Source organism: Danio aesculapii, chromosome 8 (genome assembly GCF_903798145.1).
Source record: "Danio aesculapii chromosome 8, fDanAes4.1, whole genome shotgun sequence".
In the NCBI taxonomy this organism is placed as follows: Eukaryota; Metazoa; Chordata; class Actinopteri; order Cypriniformes; family Danionidae; genus Danio; species Danio aesculapii.
Window position 1 is genome coordinate 22,227,640 of NC_079442.1, and position 25,762 is coordinate 22,253,401.

The window sequence follows — 25,762 nt, forward strand, 5'->3', positions numbered from 1 at the left end:
ATGAATGAATGAATAAATAAATAAAAATAAGAATAAATAAAAAATATAATTTGTCTAATGTACATGTAAGCTACATATTTGCTAAATATTTCCATTTTAAAGAGAACAAATGTAGTCAAACACTGCTGAAGTGTATAGATTACAAAACTGTTTGGTATTTTCTTATTGTCTTTTTTGCTCTTATTGTCTTTTTTGGAGTAGAAACGTATATATTCCATACAAAGTATGAAGCTGACTGGTCAGTTCTTGTCACGTGACTCGAGGTGCGCTTGCGGCATTCTTTCAACTACGTGTGCCTTGAAAGCGTGAGCATGTTGTTGCCAATATGCATGCGCAAGCCGTGAACTTCCATTGGAAATACCAAACTACAAAAAACGGGATATATGCACGGAACTTATTTAATAGCCTCAGCCATAGTTAAAATCAGCCTTAAATTCAGTGTCCATGCATGTTAGCCTCGGTGTACAAGCTCAGAACTTTAAATTAGTGCACAGTTGGCAAAACTTTGTTTAGTTGGGGCAGTTTTGTTCCGTGCAAAAAAGGCGGTGTTGAGAAGCCTACGGATTAATTAACTGCGACAAATTAAAGCTTGGTTAATAGTGAAATTGGTTAATAGTTGCATCCCTACTTGTGTGAAGCAAACTTAGTATTGCTCAATGTGACCCCAGGACCATGGAGTGTTTATCAGAAGGTGTCTGGTGAATATGGAGAGGAAATATTTGGATAAATACAAACAATCATGGATGGATAAATCTGAAATAATTGGGAGGAAATAGATAAAATAAGCTTTATCAAATATGAACTGGCAGTAGGCAGCGATGTAGGTCAATGTCTCATTTATTCATTTCTGCATTCAGCTGAATGGATGAAATGACTTCTTCAGGAAAAAAAAGGCTCCCTACTATAGAGTATGCAAAAAAAATAATAAATAATCTGAATTTATAGTAGAACACCTTTACTTAAAATACAATAATTTGCTAATTTTACTCTAAAAATCAAGTTAAATGTACTGCTTGTACTACACACTTATTACTCAGGAAATCATAATTATTATAAATTGATAACATATAGGGGATAAACAATTCTGTAAATTTGCTTTCCATTGGGGTAAATGTAGTCTGGTTTCACTTTATTGTTATGCGAATTACCACAGCGCAAACACACACAGTCTGCTCCAGCCCAGAGCCGCAAGTATGCACAAGTCTCCACAGACCACAAACATATCAAACTCATTTGAATCACACACTGAAGGCTGTGTTTTAAAGTTAGACAGACCCACAATTGTTATTATATACAGCGGCTGTCACTCAGATTTGACTCAATTATAAAGCTGTGATATAAACAGAGAGCTATTGGCAATTTTTTTTTATTTCAAAAAGGAGGTGCAACTCTATATACTCTATATATAGTGATCATATTTCAGTTCAAATTGCATCACAGATCAAACGAAGCTGCACATTTCAAGGCACCTTTAATGGTCATGTTAAAATTCAAACGTAGCACTCATACTGTGATTTATTTCAGACACAGTTTGTGTTTCCAATTATGCATAAAACTTTGTGATCAGTAATTCTACAACACTCATTCGAAGCCCATTTTGCAGCATGATGCCACATGTTGCATGAACATGTTTCCATCCGCATCCTTGCATGCTGAATTTTGATGCTGTACCTGCTACTGCTGGTGTGTGTGTGTGTGTGTGTGTGTGTGTGTGGATAACAGCACAAAGCCTCACATGCAGTTTCACAGACAGCACCGCAGAGAGCTCAGAGAGCGGCTTAACACTCCTTTAAGGACCAAAAATAAGCTTTTAAAATACTGAACAAAAATCGGAGGCTCAGATAAAGGCTCACAGAAGAAAAAAAAAACACACACACACTTCACTGAGAGCCAAATCGATGCGCCCAGAGCGCGTTTAAGCCCTGTAGATGCACACAAACAAAGAACAAAGACCAGGCCTGTGAAGTCTCCTATACTTTACCTGGCACATTCAATAGACTTGTGCGTTGTACATAAAAGGGAAATTTGCTGAAATCTGTGCATATTACATCAGATGGATGGTCTGTGTCTGGCACTGTTTGAGAAGGCAGGAAGATGTGCCCAGATTTAGCAGTGCTGCTGTTGTGGCATGCATGTGGAAGAGGATGATTGAGGGGCTCAGGCTTCTAGACTGCCTGAGGGTTTAATGCGGTGCATAAAATGAAATTTGTAGGAGTTAGCGACACTCTCCCTGGAGAGTTTGCTGCCTCATTAACCCTACAGACACCATATACTAGGGTGCAAATATATGGCATATTGGTTAAAGACACAGTACACCCCATAAAGAAGAACTGTATTTTGAAGAATCCTTATATATAAAGAAATGTTTCTTATTTGGGGGAGAAATAAAAGTGGCAATGAAGGAAATTAATAATGATTGGCATATATTATTAATTCATATTCTTTTCGGCTTAGTCCCTTTATTAGTCTGGGTTGCCACAGCGGAATGAACCGCCAACTACTCCAGCACGTTTTTACACAGCGGATGCCCTTCCAGCCGCAACCCATCTCTGGGAAACATCCACACACACTCATTCACACATACACTCATACAGTACGGACAGTTCAGCCTAACCAATTAACCTGTAGCGCATGTCTTTGGACTGTGGGGGAAACTGGAGGAAACCCACGCATAGAATATGCAAACTCCACACAGAAACGCCAACTGAGCCGAGGCTCGAACCAGCGACCCAGCGACCTTCTTGCTGTGAGGCGACAGCACTACCTACTGCGCCGCTGGCATATCATATATTATATATATTATATTATATTATATTATATTATATATATTATATAATTATTATATTATATTATTATTACATTCAATATTGTTCTGGTTCTTGAATCTGATTGGCTGATAGCAGTGTGATATTCTGCAATAACAGCACTCTTACAGCCTCTTCACTCTTCTACAACCCACATAGCAACAGCAGATTAATAGGCTCACTTCAGTTCGACAAATATTGCAGCTGTTGGACAACATAATGTACTTTTGAGATTTTTTAGGCGAGAATGTAGTTGTTAAGATAGCAACTACACAGTTTATTTACGGTATAAGAATATACCCATTTTAAATATTTATAAATTCGTTGATCAGCGGCCATCAGCCTGTCATACTGAGCAGAGCAAAGACAGTTTTGCCACCAGATGGCAACAGAGACCGCATAGGAAGTTCTAAGGGGAGAAAAACTCAGCATTTTCTTTTGTATTTTAAACTACAGTTGATCAAATCATTCTAAAACAGGTAAGTGACATTCTAAGTCAATCTCTCTTTTGTATGTTGTAGTGCTGGATTTATAACATCGTAATCTGCGAGTGTTTGCTTTGCTTTGGCTTTTTGGGGTTAATTATTGCGGTCTCCCGATTGCAACAGAGAATACTGGGAAATCTTTGTAGACTGATGGCATTTCATGCCGTTCAGCCTTGTAATATCTGAAAGAATCATTCAAATACTAGTTCTAAGTAACGTGTTTTAAGCAACGGTTTTGCTTTCCTGATGGTCAGCTGCAGATGTGAATGAATGGCGGAAGAAAAGTTTCTCAGACAATAGGATTTTTGAGACTCTCCGTGGTTTGGTGGTTTTTTTATATACACGATTATGCCGAACAGTTGTATAAATGCAATTTCACACTTGAAGGAGAGCAATATGGCTGTTTATCGTCACTGGTGGGACACTAAGGTACTAGGATATGCCGATATACAGCCATATCGCACTGTTACATGTGTGATATTTCTCATATATTATATTATATAATATTATATATACTATATTATATAATATAATATGATTATATATATTATATGAAAGAAAATAGTTTTTGCATAATATAATATAATATAATATAATATAATATCAGTAAAATATTGCTGCATTTACATTATAAAATTAAGCATTATATTTCACTTACAATGTGTAAATGTAATGTCTATACATTGCTGATTTAGATTATATCAATCTATTGACCTGATTCTTTCATGTAAGAGCAGGTGCAGCCATTGGAACCTTATGGACTTAAGACGTCCAATCTCATTCCCATCCATTGATTTTTTTTAGCCTTTAAATAGCTCATTATGCTTGTTTGATGTTGCAAACTGATATTTTCTTGTTATATTCTTTTATGTACAGTCAAAAACATGTTTGTAATGTCCTAAACAATGGCAAAGCTACTTCCTCACTGCAGAGTAAGGTTAATATATCACTTTATATTATCTCTTTACATGGACAAAGCAGCCCCCAGGAATAGAGATACTGACCCTGTGTGCCTCTGTAGCATTTGCTCTTCAATGAGAGTGAAATAAGATGATGTCACCTAGACAGAAGGAAAACAGGGAAGCCATATCCCTGAGGGCGAGAGAAAAACCTTTCTTTTTCAAAGGTTTGTTCTTTTTTTGGACTGTGAGCCACGTCAAAGGCTATTAAAGCTGACAGTCACATGTTGTGAAACAGTTGGCAATTCTGGATCAGAAACATGGAGTGAACGCACGTTACATATCGCTTTAATCGGGCAGGTAGCAAAAAAAAAAAATTTTAGAATGTTTATTTTGCACATCTTGCCATCTTATCATCTGCCAAGCATAACCAACAGACGCCCACACAAATAATCCACAATCTTCAAAAATAGTTAGACGTGTGTCAGTAAGCATTATAAGACAAATCTAAAATCAAAAATAGCTGCAAGCAGCGATGACGGGTCCAAGCCCATAAATTTAACCCTCTCTGGTATTCTTTGTTTGTAAAAGTCAAATTATGTTTAAAAAAAGATACATTGCGTTCTAAGACTCCTACAAAGTAAGGGTATACATACTTATATTCAAACCTAGGCCCCGTTTACACTAATATGTTTTAGTTTTAAAACGGCATTTCAAAATGAAAATGATCCACCTCCACAATGGCGTTTCATACAGCATTTCTGAACAACTCTCCATCCACACTACACAGCTGGAAACACACATCACACGACCTCACACACACTCTGGCATGCGCTGAAGCGTATATGGACGTCTGAGCTCATTATAGTTGTTAAACATGATATTTAATTCATCTTGTTGTCTATATCTTAATGACATATTCCCTGAATTTGGTCTTTGAATCTATTACTTGTTTTCAGGTAACGTGTTTTGGCTGAGCACAAAGATAAGTTAATATATTAATTTATGTAACCACGTACACTGATTCTGCACATTGACTTATTGCTTGCATTTATTTCCTATAATGTATAGACTTCATTGTACGTTACACTGTTATAATGGCCATTATTGATTATTAAAACTGATATTCAGCAAAAAAAGAGAGGGTGTGTTTCATATTTTAAATGAGAATGAAGAGAGGCTGTAATGTTATAGGCTCCATTTTGTTATGCATACAGTGCAGATGACGATCATTTAAATATGCAGCTGCATGACGCCTCAACATTTTTGGTGTCTGTTAACTTGCAAATATCAGAGTGAAAATAGGCAGTTCATTAAATCATGTTTTCATTTTATTGCTAAGAAAGTGAAATAACGAAGCCAGAGTGATGTGAATGATGTTAAAGAGTACACTGCTCCCTTTAAAGATTTACCCGACGTGTCTTCGGGAGTTTGTTTTCCATATAAAACTTGCGAAGTCTGAACTTACATGGAGAGGATGCAAGACCTAAACTGTGTGTACTTAACTGTGTGTACCCCCTCATCAACTCCCCTGCCCCCTCACTGGTCATATGAGTTGAGCTGGATGAAGCATACAGAATAATAACACAACCAGGGGGTAAGTGTGCACAACCCTGCCCTCGTTTTCAAAAGTTTCTCTACAGATTCTTCAAATTAAAATGGTTCTGCTGCATCCAATTATCTTCATCTTCAAATGTCAAAAAATCTACTTAAATAATGGATAAGTATAATTTTAATAAATATTTTGAAGTTGAGTGAACAATTCTTTTACAGTGGATAGTGTATTTGAAACCCCCTGGTGTATTTGAAGAAGAATTTAAACCTAAATCAAACATTCTGAATGTACTGTATGGTAGGCTAAAGTATTTCTAACCGTACTATGGTTTCAAAAACATAAAGTGAACCAAACCATGACAGTGATGAATCGTAGCATAACAAGAACACAAACATAAATTGCAGAGCATACATTTTAAACACAACCCAAAATATTCTACTTCCTGTCTGATGGAGATCTGAGAGCAGAGATTTCCCAATAAACACAAAACCAAGATATGTTGTTAAAATAGTGAGGTTGGATTTCGTGTAGTAGTTTACTGTCAATTTTTATAAGCACATATTTTCTTCACTTGCGGATGTTTTGAAGCAGGTTTTAGTTCAGTACATGTATGCTTGAGGAAACCTGGCCTATCAGCAGCAGGCACCTTGAGGGGCTACCAACCTGAGGCAAAACACCAATTACCCACTTCACTCAAGTGGCCCTTGAGGGGAACATGCACCAACGGAAGAGAAGGAAACCTCTAAAGACACAGCTAAGTTTTTTTTTTTTTTAATGGCATTTATAAACATGCGGCACATTCTCATGAAGTCAATCTGCACCAAAGACCTTTAAAAAAACACAATTAGACCTTTCAAATAAACAGGGCAATCTACAATATAAATGGTTTTAATATTTGATGTGGTGATTCAGTTAACTTTTACGAAAATAAACTGTCAAAATATATTTAATAAATGTTTGTAAATATGAAACAACATACTTATTCTGACCTGTTCTTATTAAAAATATAAATGTAGGGTCACACTTTATTTTGATGGTCCGTTTGTTGATTTTAAGTTACATTGCATCTACATGCCAACTAATTCTCATTAGATTATAGGTAGACTGTTAGGTTGGGATTGGGGTTTGGGTTAGTGTAAGATGACATGTACTTGCAGGAGCATATCAACAGATATTAAGCAGACAGTCTACTAATACTCAAATGGACCATCAATATAAAGTGTTACCTAATTTAATTATGAGTAAAAACTTCTTGGTGACACATGGGTAAAAGCGAGTGGTTTGAATAGCAGTGATCGTAATAATAGTGGATAATAGTGAAGTACAAAGTTTCAAAAATGACAAATAATCAGTATTTAGGTGCTGCACAGTGATCCTTAAATATTTTTAATGTGTCAACAAATTTCTATATACAACTATTGCTACCCTGAACTTTTGTAAACATAACAAAATGTATAGTGGTCATTATTTTACCTCAGAAAAAAACATTAAGCGGGACAGTCAAAAAAAATTTTTTTTAGCCATATATAATAATTAACTCCGAATATAATTTATTTATGGGAATAAATTTCACCACCAATCATTCACCCCTGATCAAGATGTACATTTGTGCATTTCTATTTTAAAAAAGTATTATATACCACCGGGAAGGGAAATAAGTATTGAAAATGTCATGTTTTATTTTATTTTATTTTTTCTGGGAATATGATTTCTAAAGAAGCTGTTAAAATGGAATGGAATCAGATTTTGACAAAAACTCAAACAATACAAACATAAAAATAAAACAACAAAAAAAAAGAAGAGAAAGTACTGAACTACTGAAAACATTTTAACACTTTATATGAAAGGCTTTTTTTAATGATGGCACCTTAAAGATGCATCTCATATGGAGAGTGAAGTCAGATACATTGCTCAGGTGTGAGTTTTTCACAGAATTCAACAGAGTGTAAAAATCTTGATGGTTCTGTGGGTCTCGTTAATGAAATCTGATCTTTAATTTGTATTTTCTATTGGATTTAGTAAAGGCGATTGGCTGGGCCATTCTACAGCTTGATTTTCTTTCTCTGAAAGCATTGAGAGTTTCCTTGGCTGTGTTTTGGATCATGTCTTGCTGAAATGTCAACCCTGGTTTCATCTCCAACATCCTGGTGATTTAGATATTGGACTGAACCAGCATTTACAATAAGAAAGGGCAGAGAATTGCTGAATAACTACTGAGAGATGTCAGCTGCTGTCTGGGCTTTCACTGCCTTTCTACAGCTCCCTTTCTTCATGTGTTCAATACTTTTTTCCGTGTCATTTCATTTTATTACAAAACTTCATTTGTAAACTAGTTAGATTTGTTTTCTTTGCATAAATGGATTTCTTTGGTTGCTATCAACATCCGGTAAAAAAATCAATTCAACGCCACCTTTTGAAATATGTTTCTGAGAAAAATAGTGACGTGTTCAATACTTATTTCCCCGCTGTAATTATTATTGTCTAAAGATTATGCTTTACTACTAACAACAACATTAACATAACAATGACATCACCTAACAATGCCCTTCAGCCATGTTTTTTACAATATATTATAATGTCTCCTTTTGTGTTGACTAGAAAAAATATACACAATTCATCAAGACACGAGGGTGAACAAAAATTGCAGAATGCAAATACATTTAAATGACCTAATAGATTTAAATGACCTTGTTGAGTCCTATTCAGTCATGATTGAGACTTGAGAGAAAGAATTTGCAGAACGATAATAACAGAAAATCTTTACATAAACACAACAAATGCAGGAATAATCCAGTAGGAGGTTGATAGGATTGAAAAATCAACACTACGATCTGCAGGCTTCAGATTTGCAATATCCCCTGATCTCGCTCACAAGCCCCCAGCTGTTGCACTGGTAATTTATGTGCAACAAACCAAAAGGATAATCAGCGTTTTGAAATTGGACAGAGAGAGGAGGAGGAGGAGGAGGAGATAATACCTTTGAGGACGAATTCATCAATAACCAATTAGCCCCGTCCTGGAGAAAAAAAAAACCCATTTCATGCAACCTGTCGTTTCAACCAAATTTGAAAAAGAACAGATTGGTTCCTTTACAACCATTGTGACCTATCAAATATGGCCTTGTTTGAACCAACTGGCCTCGCATCCCACAATGCCCTGATCCTCATTGTACCTGCGATAACAGGATAACTGGGAATATGCCACAGATCTGCTGTCGCCTGGCAACGGCTGGCCGTGTCGATCGCGCCTGCTTTATTATTATTATTTTTGTTGCCAATCTGCATTTCCTTTGACTAATGCTAATGATCACTTCTGTTTCTTTAATTCATTAGAAAAATAGCAGCTTTATGTCTCCTCACAGCTATCAGATATCCTGTTCATTAGGACGATGTGGCGCATTGTCTGGTTTATAACGAGAGGAAATAAGGTGGCTGTTTCCTGCAGTGGCATCAGTACTTCCAGCGCCAGGCTCTGACAGGCAACAGGAACGCTTCTCTCCAAACGCCAAGCCATTGGCAAGCCTCATCAGCCAGCCAATTGAGGGGAAATAATTCAACATGGCTGCTGCATTTGGCAGATTATAATGGGATGATCATGAAATGCTGTCTTCCCTTACACACAGCTAAATGTGGCCTAGGCTATTAGAGAGTAAATGCAGAAGATAGGGAATATAGTGCACTCTATAGCCAAATAACGAGAAAGCAAAATAAAAAGTAAAAGGTCAAATGAAATCAGAGTTGCTGCTTGCATTTAAGAATATAAGAGAATTTGTAAGATTTACTTTTGCATTTTTGTTCAGTCACCGTTCCTTACCCAAATTTCATATTTCTAAAGAAAAGCTTTTAATTGACCCTTGGCTGAACAGGCAATCTGGCCAATCATACAGCGTTATTCTGAGCCCCAGTCACTGTGTGAATAGGGTCTGTCTGCAGACTGCATGACAGGGGCGTAACATGAAGGTGGCAAAACTTGAAGTTATCGAGACCATCGTGTCAATGTTGTCAGCAAGATGGCACTGTACCCATCACAGTTATTAACGTCTACACCTACCCCAACCTTAAACCCAACAATTACAGTGGTCACACTTTATTTTGATGGTCTGTTTGTTGAATTTAAGTTACATTGCATCTACATGCCAACTAATTCTCATTAGATTATAAGTAGACTGTCAAGTTGGGGTTAGGGTTGGGGTTAGTGTAAGTTGACATGTACCTTACAGTCAGTTAAATGTCTGTTTAAGGAGCGGTACCAACAGATATTAAGCACACAGTCTACTAATACTCAAATAGACATCAAAATAAAGTGTTACCATTACATTTATTAACATCTACACCTTCCCCCAACCCTAAACCAAACAGTCACAGTTATTAATATCTATACCTACCCCTAACCCAAACCGCTGAGAGTTGTGGAGGCTTTCATACTTGACGTGCTCGCCATTTTACTGTCATTTACAACCACCTGGGGTGACCCCAAGTAGGCTAACTGTCATGAAAAAAACAGAGGAATAAGTTAGCAAGTGGAGTTGCATGAATGAATATAATAATATATCAAATGAATTGACTGTGGGGTAAAGAGAAAACTCATGAAAACATTTGCTGAAAATGTTCTCTGGAAATTTCTGGAAAATGTTCTCTGGTATTTCCGCCATCTTGCCAAACAACATCTCTTGTGACACTTCGCATAGTTCAATGGATCTTGATAACTGCTAGCTATGCCTCTACTACAAGTTATGGCCCCTTTCATGTTGAGCCCCTCTCTTGCAGGTCTCTTACAGATACACTTGCACTGTCCGGCATGTTGTCCGACAGGCGTCGTAGTAAAGTAACATGGCAATTAACATGAAAAATTATGTAAAGTTGCTCGTATAGGATTTGCTACAAAGACTGCAGCTATCCAAAAAGGCATGGCAAAAATGTAATCCTTTCACAAAAACTTAGAGAAGTGTATGAAATGGATACTTTTGTGTGGACAAACCACCATCAACTAGTCTCCCATTGGCCACTTTGAATGATCAGGGACTATGTTATATGACTGACAGGTTAACTAACCAATCAGGTTTCGCTGTGAGCCACACCATTTGTGGACGTGGAATTGTCCTCAGAATAACCAGCCTGATCTCACGAGAAAACGCAAGTATTTTATGCTTTGTTAGTTTAGTGGCTAATTCGTATGAACTCGCACGAGTTTAGTCGTATGAAAATGTACGATTTTAAAAAGTAGGCATGGCACCCAACCCCACCCCTAAACCCAACCATCACTGGGTGATGAGCAAATTGTACTAAATTGTACGAATTAGATTGTGCGAATTCATACGAATTAATCACCAAATCAAAAAGTTACGAATGGCCATGAGATTGCGTTGGAATAACAGTCCGAGATGCAACTTTGCATCATTCATTCACAAACATCTTTAAAACTGGCGACGCATCAATATTATAAATGATCTCCTAGCAAAACATTGAGGAAATCAGCAGGACATGCATGTAGACTTTGTTCTGAGATTCATTATTTTGGGTATGCAGTTCTATATGAAGATCATGCAGACTGATAGCAAGGCTTTATTGAAAAAAAAATTTTACTGTTAAGGTTAAATTATCTTCTCTTTAGGACCAAAATGACAGAAAACGTAAGGTTTTCACTGCCAAGAGAAAAAAAAAAACAAGAATAAAAAGCATACCTGCGTGTTTGAAACTAAGTGGATAACATGTGATGTGTTGAAGCATTTACGCAGTGAGTACTGCCTTCTTGTAATTTACATCAAAGCATTTACATCAAATTGATAAATGCTCATAGTCACAAAGTTATTTTCGCAATAACAGATGGCTATGCAGGCAGAAAATGCCTGATTGTCTGACTGAAATGATGAATGTCTCAGAAACTTATATGGATATTAATGAGCACTGTCATCTATATAAACATCCCGGTTATTTATCCACTCAGTCTTCTTTCCAGATAGGCTGATAAAAATTGCTGCACACTGGACTCATAGAAATCCTGTATATATTATATATATTATCAGAAAATGACTGAGGATCTGGTAAAGTGTTTCCAGAAATATGCCATATATGCTTCAGATGTTTAAACAAAGGTCTGTGGGCGGTGCTTGGCATGACATCTGAGGCGAAGACTATTCATTAACTGTCAATCAGAGGTGCTGACACTATTGCTGAACGAAATGACTCTAAATGAACTTATATTTTCTGTTATTAGACCGAGACTTAACTTTAGTTTATGGAGGTGTGACTTGTGACTAGGGCTGCACAATATATGGATAATTCGCTATAATTATATCGCAGGATATGCAATGTTGAGTGTGAATTATAATTTATCATTTGCATGTGTTTTTGTGGTCTGTGCTTGTATGAGGATTATGAAAGCATTCAGACATAAGAAAGTGTAGTTTGTAACTTTAATAACAGTTTATTTTATTGAATTATTTATCCCACGAAGACTATGGAGTATTATTTTACATTTGATTACTCAATTGCAGTACCTTAATACTGTTCTGAAAACATTACAATATTTATATCTCTTTCTTTATTGCATTTATTAAGGCTTGTAAATTGTTTATGTTTTATACAGATGCACTACCCGAATCACCCCAATCCATCTAAAATTATAAATTCTTACCAAATAGAAATATTCAAGTCATCTGGTGAAATTGTATACATATCATTCATTCCTTTTCCTTTTTTCGCTTAGTCCCTTTATTAATCTGAGGTTGCCACAGTGGAATGAACAACCAACTTATCCAGCATGTTTTACGCAGTGGATGCCCTACCAGCTAAACCCATCCCTAGGAAACATCAATACACACTCATTCACACACATACACAATGGACAATTTAGCTTATTCAATTCACCTATAGCACGTCTTTGGCCTTGTGGGGGAAACCAGAGCACCCAGAGGAAACCCACGCGAATACAGGGAGAACATGCAAACTCCACACAGAAATCCCAACTGACCCAGCCAAGGCTCGAACCAGCAAATTTCTTGCTGTGAGGCGATCGTGCTACCCACTTCGTCACTATGACGTATCTATTGAATACTTATCTCACTACATAAATCACAGGGATAACAAAATATCCCAATGTTAATTTTTCCAATATTGTGCACTTGTGACATTGCTAAATAACAAGTGAACTAACTGAGGACTCAAGACGAAGATGACAGGTGAGATGAGCTAGCTTAAACAGCATATAGCTTGGAGACCCAGATAAACAATGAATTAATTAATCTTTACTGTCTTTTATAATTTCATATAAGCATTGTAGTGTTGTCTTGTTTGAGATGCCACCATTTGCATGTGTTTGTGAATCAATACGTATCATTTGAGGGCTCAGTAGTTAGCAAGAATGTCGCTGGTTCGAGTCCCAGCTGGACCAGTTGCCATTTCTGTGTGGAGTTTGTATGTTATCTTCATGTTCAAGTGATTTTTCGCCGGGTGGTCCGATTTCCCCCACAGTCCAAAGATATGTGTTATAAGCGAATTGGAGAATCTAATTGGCTGTAGTGTAGGAGTGTGAATGCGAGAGTGTATGGGTGTTTCCCAGTACTGGGTTGTGGCTGGAAGGGCATCTGCTGCGTAAAACATATGCCGGAATAGTTGACAGTTTATTCCGCTGTGGAAACCCCTAATAAAATAAGGGACTAAGCCGAAGGAAAATGAATGAATGCAACATTTCAATTATATTAAAATTATCCAAATTTCCAATTCACTAGGATAGCTAGTAGAATAGCTTCAATCGTTTTCAATTCACATTCTCACATTCTGTGGGTATCCCTCATAAGGGTATTGTAGAGCTGCATGTCAGCTTCTGGCCGAAATCAATAAGTAATTTTTCCAGAAATTATTCACTATTTTTGTCTGGTTACTGGTGCACAAATTGGTAGGGGAGCACACTATTGCTGATACTGAAAGCTTGTCTGTCAATTGTAAAAATAAACATGATAGTTAGATAAAAAAAAAAAAAAAATTGATAGCCTTATTTGGCTAGTGATTTGCAAAACTAATGAATCACGAGGAAGTTTATCATTAACCGTTTGTAACCTTTTGATTTTATTTAATTTGTCAAGTTTTTGTTAGGTTGTCAAATTCCTTAGAATCAATTAAACTCTGTTAAAATGATATAGTAATACATTTAAATGGTCAAAAAATAATATCAATATGGTACAAATATATCTAGCTGTAGGAAAAAGCCAGATCTAAATAGGATAGGTTAAATTCTATGAAATTACTTATTTAATATTCGAGGGCAAAAAATTACGCAACTCCATACTCTACACAATAGATTAAATACAATGGGCTCTATTTTAACGATCGCAAAGTCTAAAGTGCATGGCGCAAAAGCATTAAGGGCATGTCTGAATCCACTTTTGCTTTATTACGGGCAAAAAAATATATACGCTCTGCACCCTAGCGCAAGGTCTAACAGGATTATGCTTATTCTCTTAATGAGTTATGGGTGTGTTTTAAGCAAAACATGCATTAAACCAATCAGAGTCTCATCTCCCATTCCCTTTAAGAGTCAGTTGCGTTGCGGTGGAACGGTGAAAACTCACTCCACTGAATTAGCCTATATATTTAATTTAGTTTGTCAAGCGCACATATTGGTTTCAAAACTATTCCTAAATTCAGTTAATTTCCTAATTTCCAGCAAACGAATAAATGAACAATAATAACAAAATGTGGTATAAAAAAAAGAGGTTTGGAGTTATATCAAAACACACTTCCTATTTCTATTTTTCATATGTAAAGATATTTGTGTATTGCTGTACATCCTGTGTGCATTAAGCAATGTGTATGCGTTTGGAGCAGCATAGGTGCTTAACTGTCACACTCTGCACTGGACTTTAGACCAGCTTTTAGTTGGTCAGGCGCGCGGTCTATTTCAGTTCCTCAAAATAACAACGCACCAACAATGCGCCTTAACACACCTCCTTTTTAGACCAGCACACCCATGAGTCCACAAAGTGGTGAAAATGGATTTGCTACTTTACAAATACATGAAAATTAGTGTTGCGCTTGTCTGAAAATAGCAACAAATCGTGCCATGCATGCCTTGTGCCTTAATGCGCCAGGTGTATGAAAGGGCCCAATGTATTTTAAATGAATAAGAATATATTATTTTTGATGATATTATTACATAAATCTTGTTCTTATTTGTTTCATTTATGTTTAACTAAAAAATATCAAATCACGTAAAGTTTATTAGTTCAATTACATTAAAAGTATGATATCCATATGGATGGAAATGTTATATGGAATCAGAATACATACATCTTATTTTGATTCAAGATTGTTTTGAGTGTAGTGTTGTCTGCAACAATATTTACCTCATAAGGAATCAGACACACAAATAAGAAACAGCCATATTGAGCACACAGTGTAATGAATCAAGTTGCTTATCCTGACGGATCTCATGTCATTAAGATGGATTTCTGTGTGCAAATAAGCGTTTCTTACTTCTGTATGTGCATTTCTCAACAACTTAACATGAAAGTCAAGTGCCAAGATTCAAATCATTCATCACTCATTGATACATATCTTTAAAATATTGCTGAATTACAGTGCTTTATTTTAGGGCTGAGACCTGCTCAGAAGATTTTTCAGCAAATATTGATATTCACTTAACATCGATTCAATACGTAATTATAATAAATTCAATTTTAAAAATCTATGTAATTGACAGTTCTCTTAAGAAACCAGTTAGCAAATGCATGAGAGCACAGTGATTATGACTCAGATTTGTGTATATTATGTGAAAGTCATTTCCCACACAGATACGTGCTGTTACCTGCATGTGAAGACGATGATGTGAATCATTCTTACGGTTCAGAAGCTTGTTAGGAGGCTTTCACACTAGCCCAGGTTTATTTAAGGTCAGAGTAATTCATTGAATAATATGAAGCGCACCATCATGTAAATTCTACTGTGGTACTTTTCTGATGTGAATGTAACCTTGTTAGAGCACACCAAACAATGTATTTGTGTGTTTATTCACTAGCTTTCCTCAAGTATAACAGACTTGTTGCCTGAAGACAGAACGTTTATTTAATTTCTGTTTGGCCTCAGCAGAAATCAGTTCTCTTCTCCTTCATTTGACCCTTGAGTGATGATCTTGCCATACAAGCACACAGTGCAGACAGAGTCGAGGTCTTGACTAATCTACTTAGATCTAATAACCTGAGATCCAACATGACACCTGAGAAGATTCAGCTCCAAAACTGGCCGAGGTTGGTATTAGTGACCCTGGGTTATGGGTACTTTTAAGGAACGCCCCACTTTTTAGGAAATAGGCTTATAATACAACTCCTACTACAAGCAGTTGAGTTTTACAATTTTTGAATCCATTGTTGAACTCTAAAAGGGCTATAAAATGAGCTATTACCAAAAAGAAAAATAAATATCTTAATGTATATACATACATCCATATAACATTTCTTTTAAAGAAATATACTGATTTATAGATATAAGCTAATTTAATCAAACTATTCATTCATTTGTGTTTTATACTCTTTTGTCTACAAAGTCAGCATTTATCTTTTAATATATTGTAAATTGTAATTTATTCATATGATGGCAAAGCTGAATTTTCTGCATCATTACTCCAGTCACCAGTGTCACATTATCCTTCAGAAATCATTCCAGTATGCTGATTCTATTATTAATGTTGGAAACAGTTGTGCTGCTTCATCTTGTGGCAACGTCTGATGAATAGAAATTTAACCACATTGATTAGAAACAGAAACGATGTGTAACATCAAAAATATCTCCACTTCTGTTTAAGTGAACGTGTCCTTGTTGAAAAAGAGAATTTTAAATAGAAATTCTTCACATCAAATGTCACATTAAAGAGATACTTCACACACAAAAAAATGAAAACATACTCATTATTTACTCACCCTCAAGCTTTAATAATCACTTTTGAGTTTCTTCTGTTGAACAGTAAAGAATATATCTAGGAGAAAAATCTAAAAAACTGTTACCATTGGCGTCCATAGTAAAAAAAATACAATGAAAGTCAATGGTTACAGTTTTTTAGCATTCTTCAAAATATCCTCTTTTGTGTTTAACAGAAGACAGAAGTTTAACAGAAGTGAGTATTTGATGGCAGAATCTTCAGTTTTGGGGGAACTATAAACACTAAAGGAGATATTAATTTAGAAAAAAAAAAATCTAAAAACCTGTAACCATTAGCATCCATAATAAAACAATTACAATGGAAGTTAGTCTTTTGCAGAACTCTTTCTTTGAAAAAAAGTGTAAAGAGTGTCGGCGCCATTGGTGTAGTGATTAGTGCGGTGACACATGCACTCCGGTGCTCATGGCGATCCAAGTTCGATTGCCGATCCCTCCCCTCTCTCTGCTCCCATGGTTTCCTGTCAATACTCTCTACTGTCCTATGCAATAATAAAGGTGAAAATCCCTAAATAATTATTTTTAAAAAGTGTAAAGAGCGAGTAAATGATGACAGAATCTTAAACAGAATCTTATTAACACTAAGGAAAATATTTAGAATAAAAAAAATCTAAAAAACCTGTGACCATGTGCATCCATAGTAAAGAAAAAATACATAGGAAGTCAATGGTTAAAGGTTTTTATTCAAAATATCTGCATCATTACTCCAGTAATCTGTGTCACATTATCCTTCAGAAATCACTTCAGGATGCTGATTATTAATGTTAGAAACATTACAGGTTTTATTACAACGGTTACAGGTTTTCAGCATTCTTCAAAATATCCTCTTTTGTGTTTAACAGAAGACAGAACTCTCTTTTTTTAATAAAAGAGTAAAGAGTGAGTAAATGATGACAGAATCTTCATTTTTGGGTAAACTATGAACACTAAACAAGATATTTATTAAAATAAAATCTAAAAACCTGTAACCCTTGGCATCCATGCAGAATTCTTTCTTTTAAAAAAGTGTAAAGAGTGTCTGCACCATTGGTGTAGTGGTTAGTGCCGCGACACATGCACTCCTGCCTCGCGGTCCTATGCTGATCCTTCCCCTCTCTTTGCTCCCCATGTTTTCCTGTCAATACTCTCTACTGTCCTATGCAATAATAAAGGTGAAAATCCCTAAATAACTTTTTTTTAAAAGTGTAAAGAGTGAGTAAATGATGACAGAATCTTCATTTTGGGGTGAACTATGAACACTAAAGAAAATATTTAGAAAAAAAAAAATAAAAAACTGTAACTATTGGCATCCATAGTAAAGAAAAAATACATAGGAAGTCAATGGTTACAGGTTTTTTGTTTAAAATATCTAGTGGTTTGTTTAAAATAATAGTGGTTAGTGCGGCGACACATGCACTCCAGTGCTCATGGTGACCTGAGTTCGATTCCTGCCTCGTGGTCCTATGCCGATCCTTCCCCTCTCTTTGCTCCCCATTCTTCCCCGTCAATACTCTCTACTGTCCTATACAATAATAAAGGTGAAAACCCCTAAAAAAAATAATTATTAAAAAAAGTGTAAAGAGTTAGTAAATTATAACAGAATGTTCATTTTTGGTTGAACTATGAACACTTAAGAAAATATTTAGAATAAAAAAAAATTAAAATCTAAAAACCTGTAACCATTGGCATCCATAGCAAAAAAAAAATAATAATAATAAAACAGAAGTCAATGGTTACAGGTTTTTAGCATTCTTCAAAATTTCTGAATCATTACTCCAGCCATTAGCCATCCCATTCCATTAAATATTTAGAAAAAATAAAATAAAATAAAAAATCTAAAAACCTGTAACCAGTGGCATCCATAGCAAAAAAAAAATAATAATAATAATACACTGGAAGTCAATGGTTACAGGTTTTTAGCATTTTTCAAAACATCTGCATCATTACTCCAGCCATCAGCCATTCCATTATCCATAATGTCCACAAACATTACAGTTTTTATTACAACGGTTACAAGTTTTCAGCATTCTTCAAAATATCTTCTTTTGTGTTCAACAAAAAAGAAGCTCTTTGTTTGAAACAAGTAAAAAGTAAATGATGACAGAATCTTCATTTTCAGGTGAACTATGCCTGTAATAGCCTCCTCCACTAAAAAAACTCTCTGAAGCGGATGCGACAGACAGCTCTAGTTAGGCGGTTTTCTCTTCTCATCCCTTGACAACAGGAACGGCAGTGCATGGCATGAGTCAATCTTTATCCTGAGTCCCTGCTGCGAAATCTGAAGGGCTGCCACCACAAACAACATCTCAAGCAGTCAAACAGAGGCAGAACGCAAGATACACACTGTTGCTCAGCACTCATTGGACTGATTCGTTCTCCTAGCAGGACGGCTTTCATCACCAGATGCACAAACATTGAAAAAGACCTTAAACCATTACTGTGCGCTCAGTCAACTGATAAGCTTATCTTTAGTGGCACTGCAATAACCGTATTGTCAGATGATACTGGCCACTAATATCTGCTCATAGCTACAATAAAGACTGAAAAGCAGGCAAATAAAAGCTCGAAATGTACCGATAGCATCCGACACAATTGCAGCAAAAGACAATTAAAGAATAAGAGCAAGCCGCAAATCATCCTGAATGTGAATGATTGGACTACTAATGGATTGATTGGTGGATTGATTGTAAAGAGTAGTTACGGGAAAAGTAGCATTAGTTAAAACTACAACATTTCATTGATTGTCAAGTTAGCTCAGTTAAATTAAAACATATTGAATGTATAGTTCACCCAAAACTGGATATTCTACCATCGTTTACTTACGTCTTTTAAAAATGTTTGTTATGATTGAACACAAAAGAATATATTTTAAAGAATGTGGCAAACCTGTAACCATTATTTACATATTACTTGACTTACATGACTTACATGTTAGTTGTTACTTTTTACTATGGAAGTCAATGGTCACAGGTTTCCAACATTCTTCAAAATATCTTCTTTTGTGTTCAACAGAACAAAAAAACTCACAAATAAAGTCAAGGGTTAGCAAATGATGGCAGAATAAATTTTTTGGGTGAACTGTCCCTTTAACAGAAACATTCTAATAAAATGCTTGTGATAAATAAAAGTAGAAATTAAGCAAAATGCTTTTAACATATTTTCACTGCAGCAAAATACACTTAAAGAATATCGACCTGGCAAATCCCTTTATATTGGATGAAAGTTCTAGTAATACATTGATTGATCGATTGCAAACAAAAATATATTGCAAAAAGTAACATTAAAGAGCACCTAATTACCTCCTTTTCAAGATTTAAGATAAGTCTTTTGTGTCTCCAGAATGTGTCTGTAAAGTTTCAGCTCAAAACACCCATCAGATTTTTTATTATACCTTTCAGAATGTTGGAATTTTCTGCTTTGAACACAATATAGCTGTTTTTGTGGCCTGTGCCTTTAATGCTCTCCCCACCCACCGTTCTCATGTGCCTGTCAGAGTGTGCCTTAATCTCCGCCTCGTCTCAGAAAAACAGCGCATGAAGGAAGCAGATCTCACGTAATTATAATAATTCAATTGTATTAATAAATGTTTTAATTTATGCAATATAATATAATACATTATTTTTAACATGTTTTATTGCAGAAGAAGACAATTTAAAAATCTGAGCAACCTAAAAGTCTTCCTTCCAGATGATAGTCCTAGTAATATATTTATTGATAGGTCAATAGCCGTGATGGAAAGAGTACTTAAGTAAAAGTACATTACCTTAAAATGTAGAGCAAGTAGAGTAAAACTATCTGATGTAAACATTACTCAAAGTATGAGTAAAAAGTAGACCTTTCAAAAGTACTCAAGAGTAGTGAGTATTACGCTGTAAAAGGCTGATGCGTTTACATGTAATTTGTGGATGTGTGTAAACGTAACATTCTGTAGTGCGTTTAGTTATTGCTCAGCAGGCACACAACGTCATATTAGGTTAGATTGTGATGTCAGGTGATCAAAATTCAATGTCTAGCCAGCTTCTAAGGACAATGTTATTTTGACGTCCAATAACGACATCAAATGACGTTGATTTTTGGTTGATTTTAGCTTGCGTAAGAAAGTAAGCAAAATCCATTGTCGGGCCAACATCTTAAACCAATGAAATATTGACGTCAAATACTGACATTTATTTGTCAGGTATGGCAACCAAATTCCAACATCTGATAAACTTCATAGTGGTAACGTCCACACAACATCAAGCTGTAACATCATTAGATGTTGATATTTGGTTGATTTTAGGTTGGTCATTTTCTAATCCCCATAGACAAGGTAAAATAAAGTAGTGACTGCAGGTTGAAGGAAAGTAGTGGAGTAAAAGTACCAATACTGCACTAAAAATGTACTTAAGAAAAAAGTACACATTTTTGAAAACTACTAAGTAAAATTACTGAAAAAAAACTACTCTATTACATTGAGTATTTGTAATTTGTTACTTTACACCACTGGTCAATAGTAAAGTCTAGTTTCAGAAAATAGCAGTGGTCATTTCAAACCAGGGCTACATGAGAAAGAACAGAAAAACTGGAAGACCAGATTAATTAATATGAGTTCGTTGGACTGAAAATGCCTTTTGATAAGTCTTTTGTTGGTAGCAGCGTGTTTTGAACAAAGGCTTAGATAAAAGCATATTTGATATGCAGACAAGTGTTTGAAAAGCGCTCTCGGTAGAAAGGAAATGAAAAAGAGTGAATAGAGGGAGAAAAACTTCAAAGATCTAGATGAAACCCACAATTTGTTTTGTTTACGTGGGAAACAATGATGAAATGAAATGCAGGGTAAGAAATATATACGTTTATATAAATTAATCAAATTCATAGGATAGATAATATGACAAATGCATAAGCTTTTAAATCTAAAGTAATGCATTTTAACTGCAACACTTACCTCCACAATCGTGGTCTTGGCTGCCTTGCACATCGGCTGGTTAAAGTTTCGGGCTGTTTTTCTGGTTTAAAAAAAATAATAATAAAAATGTACATGATCAGCATCTATAAAACTATTGAAATATTACTGTAAATATGTGAGTGTGATGTTCTTTTCTCTGTTTAAGAAGCACTGATGATGAAATTTGGTGAAATTAGAATGAGAAGACATAAAAATCAGTGCAGAATGATTGTTAGAAACTGCTTTTGTCAAGTCATCATCACATCCATATTAGCGCCCCCTCCTAAAAAAAACATCAACTAAAGCAAAACAAGAGCGTTTTCATTTTAATGGAAAAGGAAACAGTGCACCCTTGTGGTAAAACAAAATACTGCATTTTAAATAAATTATACAAGTTTGCAAGATGTAAATAAATGAGAAATAAATAATATGCAATGTCCTCACATTGATTAAATCTTTAGTTGCATATTTTATAAAACGTTATATACAGAATGTATTATGGAATGTATTTTAATATAACATCCTCTTATAATATATCCCATAAAACATACATTTATATTATATATACACTATTCAAATATTTGGGATCAATGAAATATATTGTTTAACATATGTACAGTGCTCAGCATATATAAGTACACCCCTCACAAATCTTTTTCAACGTCATATTTTTAATATGAAGCTATACAATATTATATTTGTGGATATACAGTAGATTAGTCAGTACTGAAGCCTAATCTGGAGCTTATCTAACAAAATAACTTATGATAACGGTCCAAAAACGAGTACACCCAAATTTATTTGCTATAGAAACATTAAATACAAATTAAAAAAAAAAAAAAAAAGGAAAAATCAAGAGAAGCAAAAAAATTTTGTTGAAATTTTGTAGGTTGTAGTTTTTTTTTGCAACATTTTGCTTGAATTTAATTGTATTATCTTTTAATTTCTAAATGTGTTTGGTAACTAAAATATTATTTGAATAAATATATCCGTTTAATATATCTGTTTTGTTTAAATGCACCAAAATACATTACCTATATTCACTGAGAAATTGATAAAAATATTTATTTTCAAAATGGGGTGTACTCTATGCTGAGCACTGCATGTATACATGCATGTATGTATGTATGTATTTATCTATTTAGAATTACATCTGTGAACATTAGTTATAAATACAACTGTTCATTTTCATTTAGCTGTGCTCAATCACATTAAATAACATTAAAAGAAAAATGAACTGATTAATATAAATTTCAATATTGTATTTAAAATGCTTTATGATCATGTGACACTCGAATAGGCAGGAGTAAAGATGCTAAAAACTCAGGAAAAAATACATTTAGATTTTTAAAATTGTTTTAAAACAAGACACACCTTTATAAATCTAATAAATAATATTAAATATTGCATAATGTTATAATGTTACCTTTATAAACCTAATAAGTAATATTAAATACTTAATACATAATAAATAAACGAACGAACGAACAAAAGAGCAATCGAAGGAGCGAACAAAGAACGAAAAATATACCAGCCTTAAAGTATGCACAGTTGAGCATTTCAAAATGAAAAATAAAATTCCTATATATTTTTTTTTTTATGTATTTTAGTACTATTTTTACAATGTCATTTAGTATAATAAAAATGACTGGGTTTTCACTACATGTAATGTTTAAAATGCTATCTAAAATAATGTACTGCGTATGTCTCCTTTTCAAAAAAGTATCTCATGTGGCCTTGCCTTCAGTGAAATAGTCTGTGGGTATGTGCTAAATGGAAACAGAAAGGTGAGAGAAAAGAGCTATTTTCAGGTTTGGGCAAAACACCAAACACACCATGTGATACTGTACATGTGATAATGTACTGTTAAAAAAAAATACAAGAAACTTGCAGTCTATCTGCAATGCAGCTATACAGCTTGAGAAGAAGCAATATTTGTACCTGAAGATGATATTTCCAGCTTTGTCCGCTTTCCAGGCTTTGACCAGTGCAAAGTCACCTGTTATGGACTTTTCCATGATGTAGTGGCGGCCATTAAATTCACGCACCTGAAACAACAGTGGCAAATCATATGTGATCCTAGATCTTATTTTTTGTATGTACTGATCTCATCAGTTATTCAGCGGAGATCAACATTATCTAAGTTTCAAGTTTATTTACTGTTTAGTCCTGTTTGAAATTATTTTAGCAGGAGTAAAACAAGAGCTTTTTTTTTAATACACTTCATGAGTTACAAACATTCTGACATTTTTAAAAAAATACACGGATCAAAAATTAGGGAACAATTTCAGATCCTTATTCTGGTCAATCTGAGTCAATCTGGCAGATGGAAAAAAAAAATCCTTAATTATCTGTCAAATCCTATTTAACTGGTAGCCTAACATTTCGGGACTCTTTGGAGACTCTTAGTGGGCAGTGCAACTGAAATTGTCCACCAGTTCAGCAATGAATAGGGCAAATACGTTTTCAGCATAGGTGAAGGTGAAGTGTCATTGTTTAATGATGTTTTCTGTAGCAGGAGTTTGGCCTCTTATTAAGATACAGTGAGATAGCAAATGTTTATTAGAAGCTCAATCAAATAACAATTTTCATGTAGGACAATGACCTCATCACAACAAATATGGGCTTTTTGAGGCAGAAAAGACTAGAATAATAATGAAATGGCAGCCCTAAGTCCTGAACTAAACCTGATTGAAAATCTCAGAAATATCATAGATGAAAAAGTTAAGTCTATGAACAACAGTGACAGAAGGGTGGAAAAGACTAAAGAAGAGCAGATCACAGCAGAGAGTGCAATAGACTAGTGATGTCCTGAGAAAGACTATTTATGGCTATGAGACAGTAGTGATGTCCTGTGAGTTTGACCACATGTATCATATGTGTTGTACGCAGGACTTAATTTGTGCCGGAACACACCAGATCCGGAACATCTGAAATCTGATCCGGCACCTCATTTTACCGATCCACCTCCTCAACCACCCTCCTCCCCCATCCGCTTTTCACTTTCACTTTCTTCCACGACTCCCCAACCCTCTTCACTTTTGTCCACGACAATCCCCCTCTATATCCTCAGGTAACGTGCCGGATCAGTTACCCCGATCTGTTCTGGGACCTCGCAATTCACAGATTAAGCACTGGTTGTACGCTTTTACTTTCACAGAAACACATGACCAATCAAACATTGATTCTTAATGCAAACAAATTCAACATAGATCCCATCATTAATTTTTGGATGATTATGAAATTTGTGGAAGTATACCTCACAAACCAGCTTATAAATTCTAAGAACAGAAGCTTTTACTTTACGTAATTAAAAGAGTCTTCCATTCCCTGCTGAAAAATCCAGCTTAAACCAGCCTAGGCTGGTTGGCTGGTTTTAGCTGGTTGACCAGCCTGGTTTTAAAGGGGTTTTGGCCATTTCCAGCCTGGTCTTAGCCTAGGCTGGAAAATGACCAGCTAAATCCAGCTAAAACCAACTTGACCAGCCTGGTTTAAGCTAGACATAGCTGGTTTTGGATGGGCTCCCAGCCTGGCTAGGCTGGTCAAGCTGGTTTTAGCTGGTCGTTTTCCAGCCTGACCAGCTAAGACCAGGCTGGAAATTGATGGAAACCAGCCTGGAAATGGCCCAAACTCCTCTAAAACCAGGCTGGTCAACCAGCTAAAACCAGCCAACCAGCCTAGGCTGGTTTAAGCTGTTTTTTTCAGTAGGGCTGGCAAAGAGGAATAAGCTTTCTATGTTTTTGCTATAACACTTAACTGAAACAACATGGGACAAAATGCTTTCGGCCATTTACGATTGATGAGAACTTGTTCAAAACGAGCAAAAAAAAAACTCAAATTTGTCTACCTCTTGACTTTGAAAAGGAGGAATGATATGAATGTTACGACTCAAAATGGAAATCAGAGTCATCAGTAAAAGCTTTCAACCTGATTTATTTGAGGTGGCAAGCTTGGTCCATCTCAAGCTTCTTTCGTTCCATGTTTCTCGCGCTCTCTCTGCCTTTCTTCCTCATGCTCCTATTCTTCTCTTTTTCTTAACAAATCTCTTATCATACACTTTAGCTTTCAGCTCTAATGCCTTTACTTGCTAAGTAAGATGTTCTGAACTACCCTCAACTAGTTGTGAATAATTTTCTTCATCACCAAAGACGCAACCATCGAGCAAAACTTTGAGAATATAATCAAAGTACC

The 25,762-nt window shown here is 35.4% G+C and overlaps 1 protein-coding gene across 2 annotated transcripts in view; it reads right to left on the minus strand.

Moving 5' to 3' along the window:
• oxct1a (3-oxoacid CoA transferase 1a) overlaps nt 1–25,762 on the minus strand; it is a 154,988-nt gene that overhangs the window by 110,721 nt on the left and 18,505 nt on the right. The window contains exons 6-7 of one of the 2 annotated variants that reach the window (XM_056463410.1): nt 23,513–23,619; nt 21,572–21,632 (exon numbers count right to left, since the gene is read on the minus strand). The exons of the other annotated variant lie outside the window; for it this stretch is intronic. Of the exons in view, the coding sequence (XP_056319385.1) occupies nt 21,572–21,632; nt 23,513–23,619 (168 nt within the window). The remainder of the gene's footprint in view (nt 1–21,571; nt 21,633–23,512; nt 23,620–25,762) is intronic. 2 annotated transcript variants of the gene reach the window in all.